Here is a 14,156-nt window from a genome sequence, read left to right as displayed (position 1 = left end):
GGCATCTCCCAGGCGGCCGCACACACTTGCATCATGCAGGTAACCGATGCCCTCTTTGCCATCGCGCACAATCACATCCATTTCACCAAGGATCAAGCAAGTGTCGTGGCGCGTGCGGTTGGATTAGCTCATCTGGCAGACTTTCCAAGGGTGCAGGGCGTCATTGACTGCACATATGTGGCCCTTAGGGCACCCCATCGCAATCCAGGTATTTTTGTCAACTGCAAGGGCTTCCACTCCCTTAACGTTCAGCTGGTGTGTGACTACAAGAAGGAAATTTTGCATGTTTGTGCCAAGTACCCTGGCAGTTGCCATGACTCCTTCATACTGCACCAGTCTAGTGTGCCTCCGCTATTAAGTCCGCCAGACGAACTTAACGGATGGCTACTTGGAGACAAGGGCTATCCCCTGAAGACGTGGCTAATGACGCCGTTGAGGAGACCATTCAACGAAGCTGAGGAGAGCTACAACTCCAGCCACATGTCCACCAGAGCCATAATCGAGCAAACCATCGGTTTGCTGAAGATGCGCTTCAGATGCCTGGATGGATCAGGTGGAGCCCTGCAGTACTCAGCAGCCAGGGTCTCCAGAATCGTCTTGGTTTACTGTGCACTTCACAACATGGCACAGCATCGTGGCTTGCAGATTCCTGAGGACCAGGTGGCTCGTCACATATCCTCCTCAGATGAGGAGGAGGAGGAGGAGAGCGAAAATGAACACCTTGCAGAGGCCCATCAACCAGCGGCAACAGTACGCGAGAACACTGCTGCCCGGGATGCAAGGAACGCACTCATCTTGGCCAGATTTGCTTAGCATAGCCAATCAAGCACTTTTGCCTCGCAGCTTCTTACCTGAGCATCGACAATGGCCAAGGACCAGTGGATTCCTAGCAATTTGACCACCATACTGACAATTGCAAGTAATCCTAAGCCCTCAATGTGTAAGTCCCATTCGCGAAATGACACACGCCACAACTACAGCAGTAGCCATCAGATTTTTTATTTACATTATTCATCTGATGGCTTTTTCACAGAAAACATCAAATTTCACCCAAGTGACTACCCTTGTGACTATTTGTGCAGTATCTTTCTCTTACGCGTGCTCCTATGTGGTGCTTCCCCTGTGGCTTCAGCAGATGTGGAGGCCCCTTGCTCACTTTCCTGCTGCTCCTGTCTCGACACCTTTGGCGGGCATCCTCTGGGGTTGCGAACCTGTGAGGGCTCGGCAACAGTCTGCGGCTCCTGCAGCTGTGCAGGGGTTGAGACACCGATCTCAGATGAGTGTGGGCTCTGGTGGGGCTCTGACCGAGGGCTCTGCAGTGGCATGGAAGTGTGAGCGCTTGGAGAGGAGCCCCCACTTCCTTGATGTCTGCCACCAACTTCCCTCTCATGGGTCAGGTCCCCCTCAGTGCTTGCAAGTGGCTTGAGAGCACCTTGCTGCACATCAGGGGGGCCGTATCTGCACTGGCAGTCCTACTCAGAAGGACTTCCATGAAGGTCTGGTTTCTCTGTTCAATAGATGTCCATCGCTCCTCCAGAGATGTCATTCTATTCTGAACACTCACCATGTTTTCTGCACTCTGGCGACTTATCACCTCCATGGAGGTTGCCATCCTTTCCATGGTGATGCGTTCATGTGCCAATGACTCCAAAGGCTCTGCTCATGTTCGCTATGGACTCCTCCATTCGCTCCACACTCGCAGCAACCCTGAAGACAAAACCTGTCAAGAGACTCCTGCATCTGTTCCTGGAGTTCCAGCACCGCTGATCTTGTGGATGGACCCAGAGGCAGAGGGTCGACATGCAGTTGAGCCGAGCTGGCAGAGTCCTGCGCCCTCCGACTAGGACTCTCCACTGCTGTCCCTGTCTCCACAATCTGTTGATGCTCACTTGTGAGCTGTGATACACCAGGTGACAACACTACTCTATGTCCTGAAGGTCCCACCAAGGTGTGAGTGTCTGCGCTGGTGCTGGGTGCGCTGAATTCTGCTGATGCTGTGCCCTCAGAGGTTGCAGCTTCCTCTGAGGAGTCTTGAGGCTCATGCTGTTCCACCTGGCTTGTGGGGACGGGTGCTTGCGATGGTCCTGTGGGGGAGTAAAGGAAAGAGTCAGAGATGTGATGCCAGGGTTACATGCACATTGCATATTGCAAATGATCATTAGTCCATCTGTTAGAGCTTCAGAATCATTATCAACGACTCATGCAATGTCAATGAGAGAGATGGAAAACTATTCTGTCACCAGCTTGCTGTGATGCACCCCTCTGTCTGTCCCCCACTTGCCCATCTTCCTCCACTCCTACGATCTCCAGGACCGCCTCCTCCCAGGCGGTGAGGTGGGCTACTGAGGGTGGCCCTCCTCCTGTCCTCGCTCTTTCTCGCTTATTGTGAGCTCTATTTTCCTGTAATGAGAGACAAGTGGAGGTTGAGTGACAATGAAGGAGTGAATGTAGAGATTCCATAGCATAGATACTTAGAAGGAGACAAAGATGGAGTGAGGTGACAAGACCAAGGGCCCTCCCTGTGTGTTGTCAGTTGTTTTCATAGCATCACAGTGATAGGGCATGCGAGGGCTGCATAGTCAAATAGTTAGGTGAATGTGACCAGAGAGAGAGAGGGAATGGGTAAAGATGCAAGGATGTTAGTGTCAAGTGGGATGTGGAGGAAGAGATTGCTAAAGCAGAGTGCTGGTGAGGAAAGGCAATGGGGATCAGATTGAGGGTGATGGGAAATTCATATTCACTTTTCCAGTGCGCAGAAGGTCATGAAATCTCTCCCTGCATTGAATCCAGGTTCTGCGGGTTACTGATAATGAGTTGACCTCCTCTGCCACCTGGACCCACACAGCCTTGGTCTGCTGAGGCTTCTTCCTCCCTGAAGAAGGGAAGAGCACCTCTTTATGAGCTCTTGCTCCCTCAACTAAAGCCTGCAAGGCAACATCCTCAAACCTCGGAGCAGCCCTAACATTCTGGCTGGCCATTCTTCCTCCAGGTCCCTGTAGCATGAAAGGCCAAACGGTTGGCAGTCTGCAGAAGCAAGGCTTGTTGCAGACCTTAAATGCAGCAGCAATGATGACGTCATCGGAGGCGACTTTCAGACTGGAAAAACTCATTTGCCATGGGTTCCCACTCATTGGAACTCAACTGGCCAATCAAGTTAAAATCGCATCAATCTAACACATCGATTTAGATTCGGGTGGATTAAAATCCAGCCCATATTGTTTTTATGATAACTATTGAACACCTAAAAAGGTAGAGACATAATTATGCATGCGGCAGCTAAATTGACAATAAGATCAGTAAGAATTCAACAGAGAGAATGAATAAGACAATTAGCTTACATCAGCAGGAAACTTCAAAGAATAAACCACTAAAAAATTATAAAAGATAGAGATTTTCAGATGAAAAGGCAGAAGTCGCTGAACGGGCAAGCGTTTCTCAACTTCACAGGCACGCTCTGTAAGTTTTTAACTTTGAGTCTCGGGTAATCAAGGTATTTGATTTTGGTGGATGTTCTGGATTTAGAAATAAGTAAGAAATGTAGAAATGTAACGAAGTAAAGATTTGAAAATAAGGATCTCTGAGAAATAAGAAATGTAAGCTATTTGTATTTTGAATTGTTAATGTTGCGACTGACTCAACAACTGTTAAAGGAATGTCGGCTTTTAAATAAATATATACTTTTAGAATTGTCTCACAGAGTATTTCTGTATAAACTCCCGAACCCAATTTATGTATACTCTTTTGTAAGGAGTTGCAGAATTCTGGGGGGGTATTCCAGACCCTCATAATATCCGAATGGTTACAGTCTAGTTAAACTTATTAAAAGTGCTATCCGGAGGATGGTAACATCTTCAGTCGTTCCTTTCTTTTAGGGAGAGATAGCCTGAACCTTTAGACCCATTTAAGCATCTTATAGAATTCGGCTATCTCTAACTTTAGTTGAAGGTGAACGTCTGCCCATTTTTGGGATATAGACATGTTCTCGTTTGTGTGGATGGATGCACTTCTTTCTGCTGGCTGGTCCCCACAAAAACTGTTTCAGAAAACACACTCGCCAGGGCTATTTCTGATATAATTACTGTAGCTGGTGCACCCAAAATCTTACACTCCAATCAAGGCGGAGTCTTTGTATCTAAGGTCTTCAAAGACTATTGCGAACAACGGGGGATTGGGTTAGAGCACAGCACGCCACGTCATCCACAATCAGCGGGGCTGGTGGAATGCAAAAATCGGGAAGTAGTAAAGTTATTGGTCAAACTGTTGAGAATCAAGGGAAATAAGTGGACCACCAGCATTCCGGAAGTACAGCTATCACTCAATAATGTGCCCACATCTGCATCAGGGACAGAGTTCCCTAAGAATCTCCATATTATTTGATGTATGGGGTTGAGATGCATGCACCGCTTACCCATAGTTCTTTTATTGCCTCTACACACTCTGAGTCCTTGACCCGACAGCGACAGTTAGATTTTTAAAAAGTAATAGAGGAGATTCATCAAACTGATCAGAGGATAAGGGAAGCAAATAGGCAGAAAAAATTGACAAATAAAGCATGGCAACCCATAGTAGGAGAATGGGTACAGGAAAAGAAGTTCGAGCAGAAACCTGGTTTAAGACTGAAGTGGAAAAAACCTGTTCAAATACATTCTGTTATTAATGAAAGAACAGTTCAAATACATATTAACCAGCCGAATGGCAAGCATATTTTTAAAACTGCCTCCATAGACAATATCAAAAGATGTCCTGCGGGATACCGAAAAGGAGGAACAATACAAGGTGCAGTCATACACTTGTCTTTCAAGACCCAGCTTGGAGCATGACACAGGAAATGGATGCGATCGAATTACAGGAAACTCTTTTTTATCCGGCACCGATGGGACCGGCGTGGTGCCAGTTGATCAAAAAGTCCGGATTACAGAGAGGTATACTTACTAAGGTACGAGAGCCCCATACACGGCCACAGTTCCAGGCGTCCCTGTTGCATGGCAACAGGTGCAGGAACCCCGGTTACACGGCCACAGATCCAGGAACCCTGGTTACACGGCCACTAATATGAAGTAAAACTTACCTGAACCTACTCCTGAATTTTGCCGGTTAAGAGAGATTTCCGGTTATTTAGGTGCTGGTAAAAAAGAGAGTTTCCTGTACTGACGACTGGAAGTTAGACGGTGTCGCCAGCTCTTCTACACGTTGCTTGGCAATGCATCAGGAATTGGATTTGCGAAAAGCAACAACCGAAACAAGGAAAGATCAACGAGTTACTTCAGCGAAGGAGGAAGACACCGTGGATAAAGAAGGAATCAACTGAGTGCCTGGTAAGGCCTTTACGACAACACGCATCTGTACACACGCCGGATCGAAGGAACAGCGTGTCAAGCTTCAACTAGTTTCAACTGACGTCTCCTTGACTCGTATGAATAACTCACCTCTACGGAACGTACATCTGCCGATGGACATTCTAAGTACATGTTGTTTCGCTCATAGCATGACTATGTACTTATCATCCTTTTAAATTGTGTACAATTTAAAATAAGACAAAACATAGTCATAGGATGACTTAAAAGGAATTTTCATGTAACACATGATTGTGCATCTCGTGAACTTAATATGATATTGTAACCTCATGAGTATCATTGACCAAACTCTGCCCTGATGTTATGAGCTCATCTTTTGGTCAAGAAGGGGGTGTGAAGGAATAAGCCATATTTCAGAAAAATACACAATCCTATGATTTCTGACATTATTAATACATAAAACTGGGTTTAAAATCTAAAAAACCTCAGAGACACAAGCTGCAAACAGAAATACAGGCTTCTGAGATAAAGATCAGTTGATAACAAAGTTGTAAACACCACAAGCTTTGAAATGGGAATTGATTGTTAATGCTAATACAAAGGCCCTATTGAAATAGCAGTTTGGCACTTCCGAAAGGTCTGCGGTTTGGAACCAACACAATGAAAAGACCCAGTTTAAAGTGTTAGAAATTAACACGTGAAACAGAAACAGAATATTAAAAAACCATGTGCCTTTGAAAAGATGATATCAAGTAAAAGAAACACCTGCTAGTCAAATAGTTTTTATGTTAAACTTGGAAGACAGGAAACACAATTAAATATGCAACCAATTGAGATAGCTAGAAAACAAGTAAAAACTCTGGTTAAAGTGGTTTTGATTTACATATTGTAAATATGATACCTGCAGAACACTTTGAAGATATGACTTCAATAGATGCACCAAGCAATTACATTGATTTTGTATTGAACTTGGAACACCACGGAGTCACAATGTCTGCTAAAACTAGTTAAGCCATTATTAAGAATTGAATGAAAGAATTTTGTTAAAATGGCATCAAACAGAAACCATTGCTGTCATATTGTTTTTATGATAACTATTGAACACCTAAAGGTAGAGACATAATTATGCATGCAGCAGCTAAATTGACAATAAGATCAGTAAGAATTCAACAGAGAGAATGAATAAGACAATTAGCTTACATCAGCAGGAAATTTCAAAGAATAAACCACTAAAAAAAAAGTATAAAAGATAGAGGCCTAGAAATTGGGGTGAGGCGCCAAACTGGCGCCAAGTTCGCCCGGGCGCAGATTTTGCGCGGCGTTTGGAGCAGTAGCGATCGTCAGATATTCAGCCTCAGTGCCCCTAGAGGGAGACGGGGGCGCGGCTCGAGGCGCTCTGCGTCCCTCTTAGGGCGCTGAAAGTGAATTTCACAGCGCAACGTGCCGCAGCGCCACACGCTGCGGCACGGCACGCTGCGGTACTGCAGGCCTTCCTCCCATTGTTAAGGGGGAGGGGCCTGCAGCAGCACGAACCCCGATCGCGAGTGCCGGCAAAAGAGCCCGGCACCGTGGAGAAGTGCCGGGCTCTCGGGAAACAGCCGGCAATGCCACGGGGGGGGGGGATCTGGAGGCTGGGGATGGAGGTGCTGGCAGGCGGCCGCCGAAAAAACCGGCCGCCCCGCACCTTCACCTTAATTTGCGCCTCTGCCGGCGCAGTAAGGCCCCGTGAACCGGGCGCGGGTAGCGAACGGCGCAACAGTGGCGTTCGCTACCAAATATCGCGAATGGGGCGCTGTGCACACCGATGACGTCATCGGTGGCGGCGCAGCGCAACAGGCTAACGACACCATTAGCGCCCCTGCTGAATATCGCGGGAGGCGCAGCCAGTGGCGCTACAGCCACTGGCTGCCTCTTTAGGTGCTAACAGGTGGCGCTACTCACCCAATTTCTCCCCCAGAGCTTTTCAGATGAAAAGGCAGAAGTCGCTGAATGGGCAAGCGTTTCTCAACTTCACAGGCACACTCTGTAAGTTTTTAACTTTGAGTCTCGGGTAATCAAGGTATTTGAGTTTGGTGGATGTTCTGGATTTAGAAATAAGTAAGAAATGTAGAAATGTAATGAAGTAAAGATTTAAAAATAAGGATCTCTGAGAAATAAGAAATGTAAGTTATTTGTATTTTGAATTGTTAATGTTGCGACTGACTCAACAACTGTTAAAGGAATGTCGGCTTTTAAATAAATATATATTTTTAGAATTGTCTCAGAATATTTCTGTATAAACTCACCAACCCAATTTATATACACTCTTTTGTGAGGAGTTGCAGAATTCTGGGGGGTATTCCAGACCCTCATAATATCCAGAAGGTTACAGTCTAGTTAAACTTATTAAAAGTGCTATCCGGAGGACGGTAACATCTTCAGTCGTTCCTTTCTTTTAGGGAGAGATAGCCTGAACCTTTAGACCCATTTAAGCGTCTTATACAATTCGGCTATCTCTAACTTTAGTTGAAGGTGAACGTCTGGGGAATACGCCTGATCTGGGGTAGCCCGAAAAGGGCTAGGACTTGTAATTATCCCTTCATATTATTATCGTCTGTGTTATTATGTTATATGTACTGTATTATTCTGTTCTGTGTACTGTATAACTATGTAACTATGTACTATTCGTTTTGTTGGGTTACGAGGATAGATTGTCTACCCTGTGACTGGACTCTCTGGTGACAAGGAGGATGAAGGGGAGATTTGATGGAGAAACGTATAATTTTCCTGGTATGGAGAATTTGGATTCAGGAAAGCTGTGCTGCTGGACACATAGAACATAGTTACCATGTGACTAGGTTCCAGTTTATGATGACGTATGGGTCTCTGAGATGCTGGTGATGAGTTGAATCTCCAATAGGCTTTAAGCAAAAATATATTTAAGGGTTTGAAAGGTGTAATCTGAGCTGCCCTTGTGAATCAGTTGGTTTATGTAGTAAGTAATTGAGCCAAACATACACACCAGTAGATCATTGATCCATCCCCAGTCTCTGCTGAGTTAGTTGATCACAGCTGGGGCAGCAAAGGGGTGGTACAATTGGCCTTAGTGCTGGTAAAAGAGGAAAAAAAATTGGCCAAGGATCCCCTTCCTGATCACTCTTCAGTGAATCTTACTGGAAACCGTATGTGTGAACATCAGGTGAGTACAGGATCAGCTCATTTGTGAAGTTCACATGGTTGAATATCCTACCAACTCTCTGGCAGCAGGATGGGACCACCTCCATGACCCATCATATATTCTGGGCTCAGCCTCAGTTGTTCATTGCGGATGGGTTCCTGGTGGTAATATAGTCTGCCTTTGGGAACTTGCCACTGCAGGGGCTAGGAAATTGAAAGATGCTGCAGCATTGAAGTAGCTGTAGCAGGCCCGAACAACAATCCTAGTTTCTGCAATGGAATCTCTGACTTCTGCCACAGTTACCTGGAACACCACAATGGAGGGAGTTCGCTCTTCCAAACTCCAAGTGTTTGTGGATGAGATAGAAGAAGCTTTTCTCAAGGTTTTAGCGATCTAATTGGTCTGCTTTCCCACAGGCCTTGCAGAGCTGCAGCCTGGTACCAGGGCATAACAGGCTTGGGCTCTGATGATGCTGTCGCTGAGGTCAGAAACACCTGTGTGCACCCCTGGACAGCCTCTCAGATGCCTGCTAACGTGGAAGGAAATAGGCGGGACAGACTTAGGTGACATAAAGACTTGCATTTATATAGCGCTTTTTACGACCACCGAACATCCCAAAGTGCTTCACAGCCAATGAAGTACTTTTGAAGTGTAGTCACTGTTGTAATGTCGGAAACACGGCAGCCAATTTGCACACAGCAAGTTTCCACAAATAATGACCAGATGATCTGTTTTTACTGATGTTGGTTGAGGAATAAATATTGACCAGGACACCGGGGATAACTCCCCTGCTCTTCTTCAAAATAGTACTATGGGATCTTTTACGTCCACCTGCGAGAGCAGACAAGGCCTTGGTTTAACGTCTCATCCGAAAGACAGCACCTCCAACAGTGCAGCACTCCTTCAGTACTGCACTGGAGTGTCAGCCTAATGTGCTCAAGTCCCTCGAGTGGGACTTGAACCCACAACCTTCTGACTCAGAGGCAAGAGTGCTACCAACTGAGACACGGCTGACATGGATGGGAGATATGGAACATGGGAATGTATGTCACATGTGAAGATCTTTGCATTTCTAAGTGGGACGGGTAGGGGAAGTAAGAAAGAATGACCTTGTATTTTTATAGCATCTTTCATGTCCTCAGTAGATCCCCAAATGCTTCACAGTCAATTCATTATTTTCAAATGTAGTCACTGTTATATAGGCAAACACAGCAACTAATTTTGCACACACCAAGGTTCCAAAACAATGGCCAGTTAATCCCTTTTGATGGTGTTGATTGAGGTTAGAACATTGGGAGAATTTCTCTTCCCCTTTTCAAATGGTGCCATGGAATCTTTTATAGGCATCTGTCCAGGCAGCCAAGACCTCAGTTTAACATCCGATCCAAAAGATGGTACCTGCGACAATGCAGCACTCCCTCAGCACTGCAATGACGTTTCAGCCTAGATTTTGTCACTGGCAGAAACTGCAGCGCGAATCGCTACTTCGATAATAGTTCAATCCCTTTCACTTTTTGCTCTTTTACCGAAAACCATTCAATTTGTTATGTAATAAACACATGACCCTGAAAACCTGTGTAATTCACAAGAATATAAGCAGAATGTTTCCTTTCTGATGCAAAAACACAAATGGAAAAGTGGCCCAACCATGGCTAACAAATGAAATTAAGGATAGTAAGAGATCCAAAGAGGAGTCATATAAAGTTGTCAGAAAAAGTAGCAAGCCTGAGGATTGGGAGCAGTTTAGAATTCAGCAAAAAAGGACCAAGAGATTGATTAAGAGGGGAAAAATAGTGTATGAGAGTAAACTTGCAAGGAACATAAAAGCGGACTGTAAAAGCTTCTACAAGTATGTAAAAAGAAAAAGATTATTGAAAACAAATGTAGGTCCCTTACAGTCAGAAACAGGAGAATTTATAATGGGGAACAAGGAAATGGCAGAGCAATTAAACAAATACTTTGGTTCTGTCTTCACGGAAGAGGAGACAAATAACTTCACAGAAATGCTCGGGAACCAAGGGTCTAGTGAGAAGGAGGAATTAAAGGAAATTAGTATTAGTAAAAAAAGTGCTGGAGAAATTAATGGGACTGAAAGCCGATAAATCCCCAGGGCCTGATAATCTGCATCCCAGAATACTAAAAGAGGTAGCCATGGAAATAGTGGATGCATTGGTTGTCATCTTCCAAAATTCTATAGTTTATGGAACAGTTCCTGCAGATTGGAAGGTGGCAAATGTAACCCCACTATTTAAAAAAGGAGGGAGAGAGAAAACAGGAACTACAGACAGGTTAGCCTAACATCAGTAGTAGGGAAAATACTAGAGTCTATTATAAAGGATGTGATAACAGGACACTTAGAAAATATCAACGGGATTAGACAAAGTCAACATGGATTTATGAAAGGGAAATCGTGTTTGACAAACCTACTGGAGTTTTTTGAGGATGTAACTGGTAGAATAGATAAGGGACAACCAGTGGATGTTGTGTATTTGGATTTTCAGAAGGCCTTTGATAAAATCCCACATAAGAGGTTAGTGTGCAAAATTAAAGCACATGGGATTGTGGGTAATATACTGGCATGGATTGAAAATTGGTTAACAGACAGGAAACAGAGAGTAGGAATAAATGGGTCTTTTTCAGGGTGGTAGGCAGTGACTAGTGGGGTACTGCAGGGATCAGTGCTTGGGCCCCAGCTATTCACAATATATATCAATGATTTGGATGAGGGAACCAAATGTAATATTTCCAAGTTTGCTGATGACATGAAACTAGGTGGGATTGTGAGTTGTGAGGAGGATACAAAGAGGCTTCAAGGCAATTTAGACAAGTTGAGTGAGTGGGCAAATACATGGCAGATGCAGTATAACGTGGATAAATGTGAAGTTATCCACTTCGGTAGGAAAAACAGAAAGGTAGAGTATTATTTAAATTGTGATAGATTGGGAAATGTTGATGTACAAAGGGACCTGGGTGTCCTTGTACACCAGTCACTGAAAGCAAACATGCAGGTGCAGTAGGCAGTTAGGAGGGCAAATGGTATGTTGGCCTTCAGTGCAAGAGGATTTGAGTGCAAGAGCAAGGATGTCTTACAACAGTTATACAGGGCCTTGGTGAGACCACACCTGGAGTTCTGTGTGCAGTTTTGGTCTCCTTACCTAAGAAAGGATATACTTACCATTGACGGAGTGCAGCGAAGGTTCACCAGACTGATTCTTGGGATGGCAGGACTGTCGTATGAGGAGAGATTGTGTCAACTAGGCCTGTATTCACTATAGTTTAGAAGAATGAGAGGGGATCTCATTGAAGCGTATAAAATTCTGACAGGGCTAGTCAGACTGGATGCAGGGAGGATGTTTCCCCTGGCTGGGGGGTCTAGAATGAGGGGTCAGTCTCAGGATACGGGGTAGGACATTTAGGACTGAAATGAGGAGAAATTTCTTCACTCAGAGGGTGGTGAACCTGTGGAATTCTCTACCACAGAAGGCTGTGGAGGCCAAGTCACTGAATATATTTAAGAAGGAGATAGATAGATTTCTAGATACAAAAGGTATCAAGGGGTATGGGGAGAGAGTGGGAATGTGGCATTGAGATAGAGTATCAGCCATGATTGTTTTGAATGGCGGAGCAGGCTTGAAGGGCCGAATGGCCTACTCCTGCTCCTATTTTTCTATGTTTCTATGTTGCAGATCAAGACTGTGAGTTGCGGCCTAGTGAGTAAGTGCAGCTGCTTCTGCCCGAAATAAACAGAAAACTTAAGATGCTATAACCGACAACTTTGAGATTGACGTAATATAAATGGATAATGGTTACCGTTTAAATGTGGACATTTTAAGTGGTGGGACTGTACTTAAAAAAAAATATCATTGTTACAACGAGAAAGACACACAGCAGCTTCAACAGGCGAGTGGGCTTCCAGCTGCGTGCTCCCTGATCTGCCCTCACAGCGTGCAATCTCCACCTGTAGACATTCTAATATTAAAATAGGCTTTCAGCAGGAATGGATGCGCAGTCAGCAAGTTCAGCCAACTCACCGACATCAGCACCTGAAATTGTAAAGTGTCATCTACAAAGACCGGCCGAACTCAGTGAAAATGACAGTGCTTAAGGACACAATTCACTAGTAATCAAATGCTATAGGAGTAATCTGGCAAAACATTGCGAAACAGCCCAACTTATCCAATAAGAGAAATTGTACTTACTAGCTTTCATGGCCAAGTGTTGCTGAGATGGGAATTTTTTTTGAGTTCCATGTATCCCTGTATTAAGGAAAAGGAGATGAATACAGTGAGTGTGCATAGGAAGCTTGACAACAGAAGCAGAACTTACAGGCTCTCTGGATGGCTCAGCGACTAAATTTACTGCCCACTATAGTTTTCGGCCACACAAAGCAGGAAGATCCCACATTCAATTCCTGGTTTGTGCTGGTCTCAGTCAGAGCAGCAACGTGAGTACTGTAACAGGTCTCAGCATGCCTGGGTTAGGGGTAGGCCGAAAAGAAAGAAGACTTGCTTTTATATAGAGCTTTTCATGATCACCGGACGTCCCAAAGTGCTTTACAGCCAATGAAGTGCTTTGAAGTGTAGTCACTGTTGTAATGTAGGAAACGTTGCAGCCAATTAGCCAATTTGTGCACAGCAAGCTCCCACAAACAGCAATGTGATAATGACCAAATAATCTGTTTTAGTGATGTTGATTGAGGGATAATATTCGCCAGGACTCCGGGGAGAACTCCCCTGCTCATCTTCGAATAGTGCCATGGGATCTTTTACGTCCACCTGAGAGGGCAGACAGGGCCACAGTTTAATGTCTCATCCGAAAGACGGCACCTCTGAAAGTGCAGCACTCCATCAGCACTGCACTGGAGTGTCAGCCTTGATTTTCTTTTGTGCCCAAGTCCCTGGTGTGGGACTTGAACTCACAACCTTCTAACTCAGAGGCGAGGGTGCCACCCACTGAGCCACGGCTGACAAAAGGAGTGCCTCCCTCGGTTATCCAGTGTCTCCTGGCCAAGATGCTGGGTGAGGACAGACTAGGCTCTGATATTCCCCATGATGGAATACTCTCTGATACTCCCCGTCTGTGCTCAGAGGTGAACAGTCCCTTGGGTGTGTTAGTTATCAGAGGGCAGCTAGCCCATGTGCAGCCTGTACATAAGCACATTCAGGGGAAGGGAAAAAACTAGACAAAAACATGAGATGGGGCAGGAACATAAAACCAAATGGAAGAGGAGAGGGTAGTTAATGAGAAATCAACGCACTGAATTCACAAACATCTTCAGAAAATAGGATTTTGTCAAACTCACCAAAATAAACCCCCAGGATGATGGCAGCTATGATGAGACACAAGGGCAGCACAGCCAAGAGTGCCTTAAAGTGAAGTGTATTCCTGAATTCTGTCTTCGGCTCTGTGATTGGCGATTTGTCCAACTCTTTGTTTGGTTCCATGTTTGCACTGATAGTAGCAGCAGATACTCTGTAAAATAAGCCGCCTTGTATTAAATGACAACCCAAGATGGGAAGGGGATTGACAAACTGGGCAAATTGCTCATGTGGTGAAAGGTCCAAATTCAAGGGGCACAAGTTGAAAATGAGGACATGAGTGAGAAGGAGAGTCAGGGAGAATTTTTTCACCCAAAGGGTAATAAGGTTGTGGGGATGGGCATTGAAGTGGATGGTATTTTTAGGATTTTAAAAAATTCAATCATG

At 44.9% G+C, this 14,156-nt stretch overlaps 1 protein-coding gene across 1 annotated transcript in view; it reads right to left on the bottom strand.

Annotated features, from left to right (window-relative positions):
• The window catches only part of tmprss9 (transmembrane serine protease 9), a 73,687-nt gene extending 59,773 nt beyond the window's left edge, over positions 1–13,914 (bottom strand). The window contains exons 1-2 of the mRNA XM_086004774.1: positions 13,754–13,914; positions 12,651–12,707 (exon numbers count right to left, since the gene is read on the bottom strand). Of these exons, the coding sequence (XP_085860900.1) occupies positions 12,651–12,707; positions 13,754–13,895 (199 nt within the window). The 5' untranslated portion in view covers positions 13,896–13,914. The remainder of the gene's footprint in view (positions 1–12,650; positions 12,708–13,753) is intronic.
• Between the last annotated feature and the right edge of the window lie 242 nt (positions 13,915–14,156).

Source organism: Somniosus microcephalus, chromosome 13 (genome assembly GCF_052327205.1).
Source record: "Somniosus microcephalus isolate GS21.2 chromosome 13, FLI_Smic_1.0, whole genome shotgun sequence".
NCBI lineage: Eukaryota > Metazoa > Chordata > Chondrichthyes > Squaliformes > Somniosidae > Somniosus > Somniosus microcephalus.
This window is presented reverse-complemented; position numbering and strand designations above follow the sequence as displayed.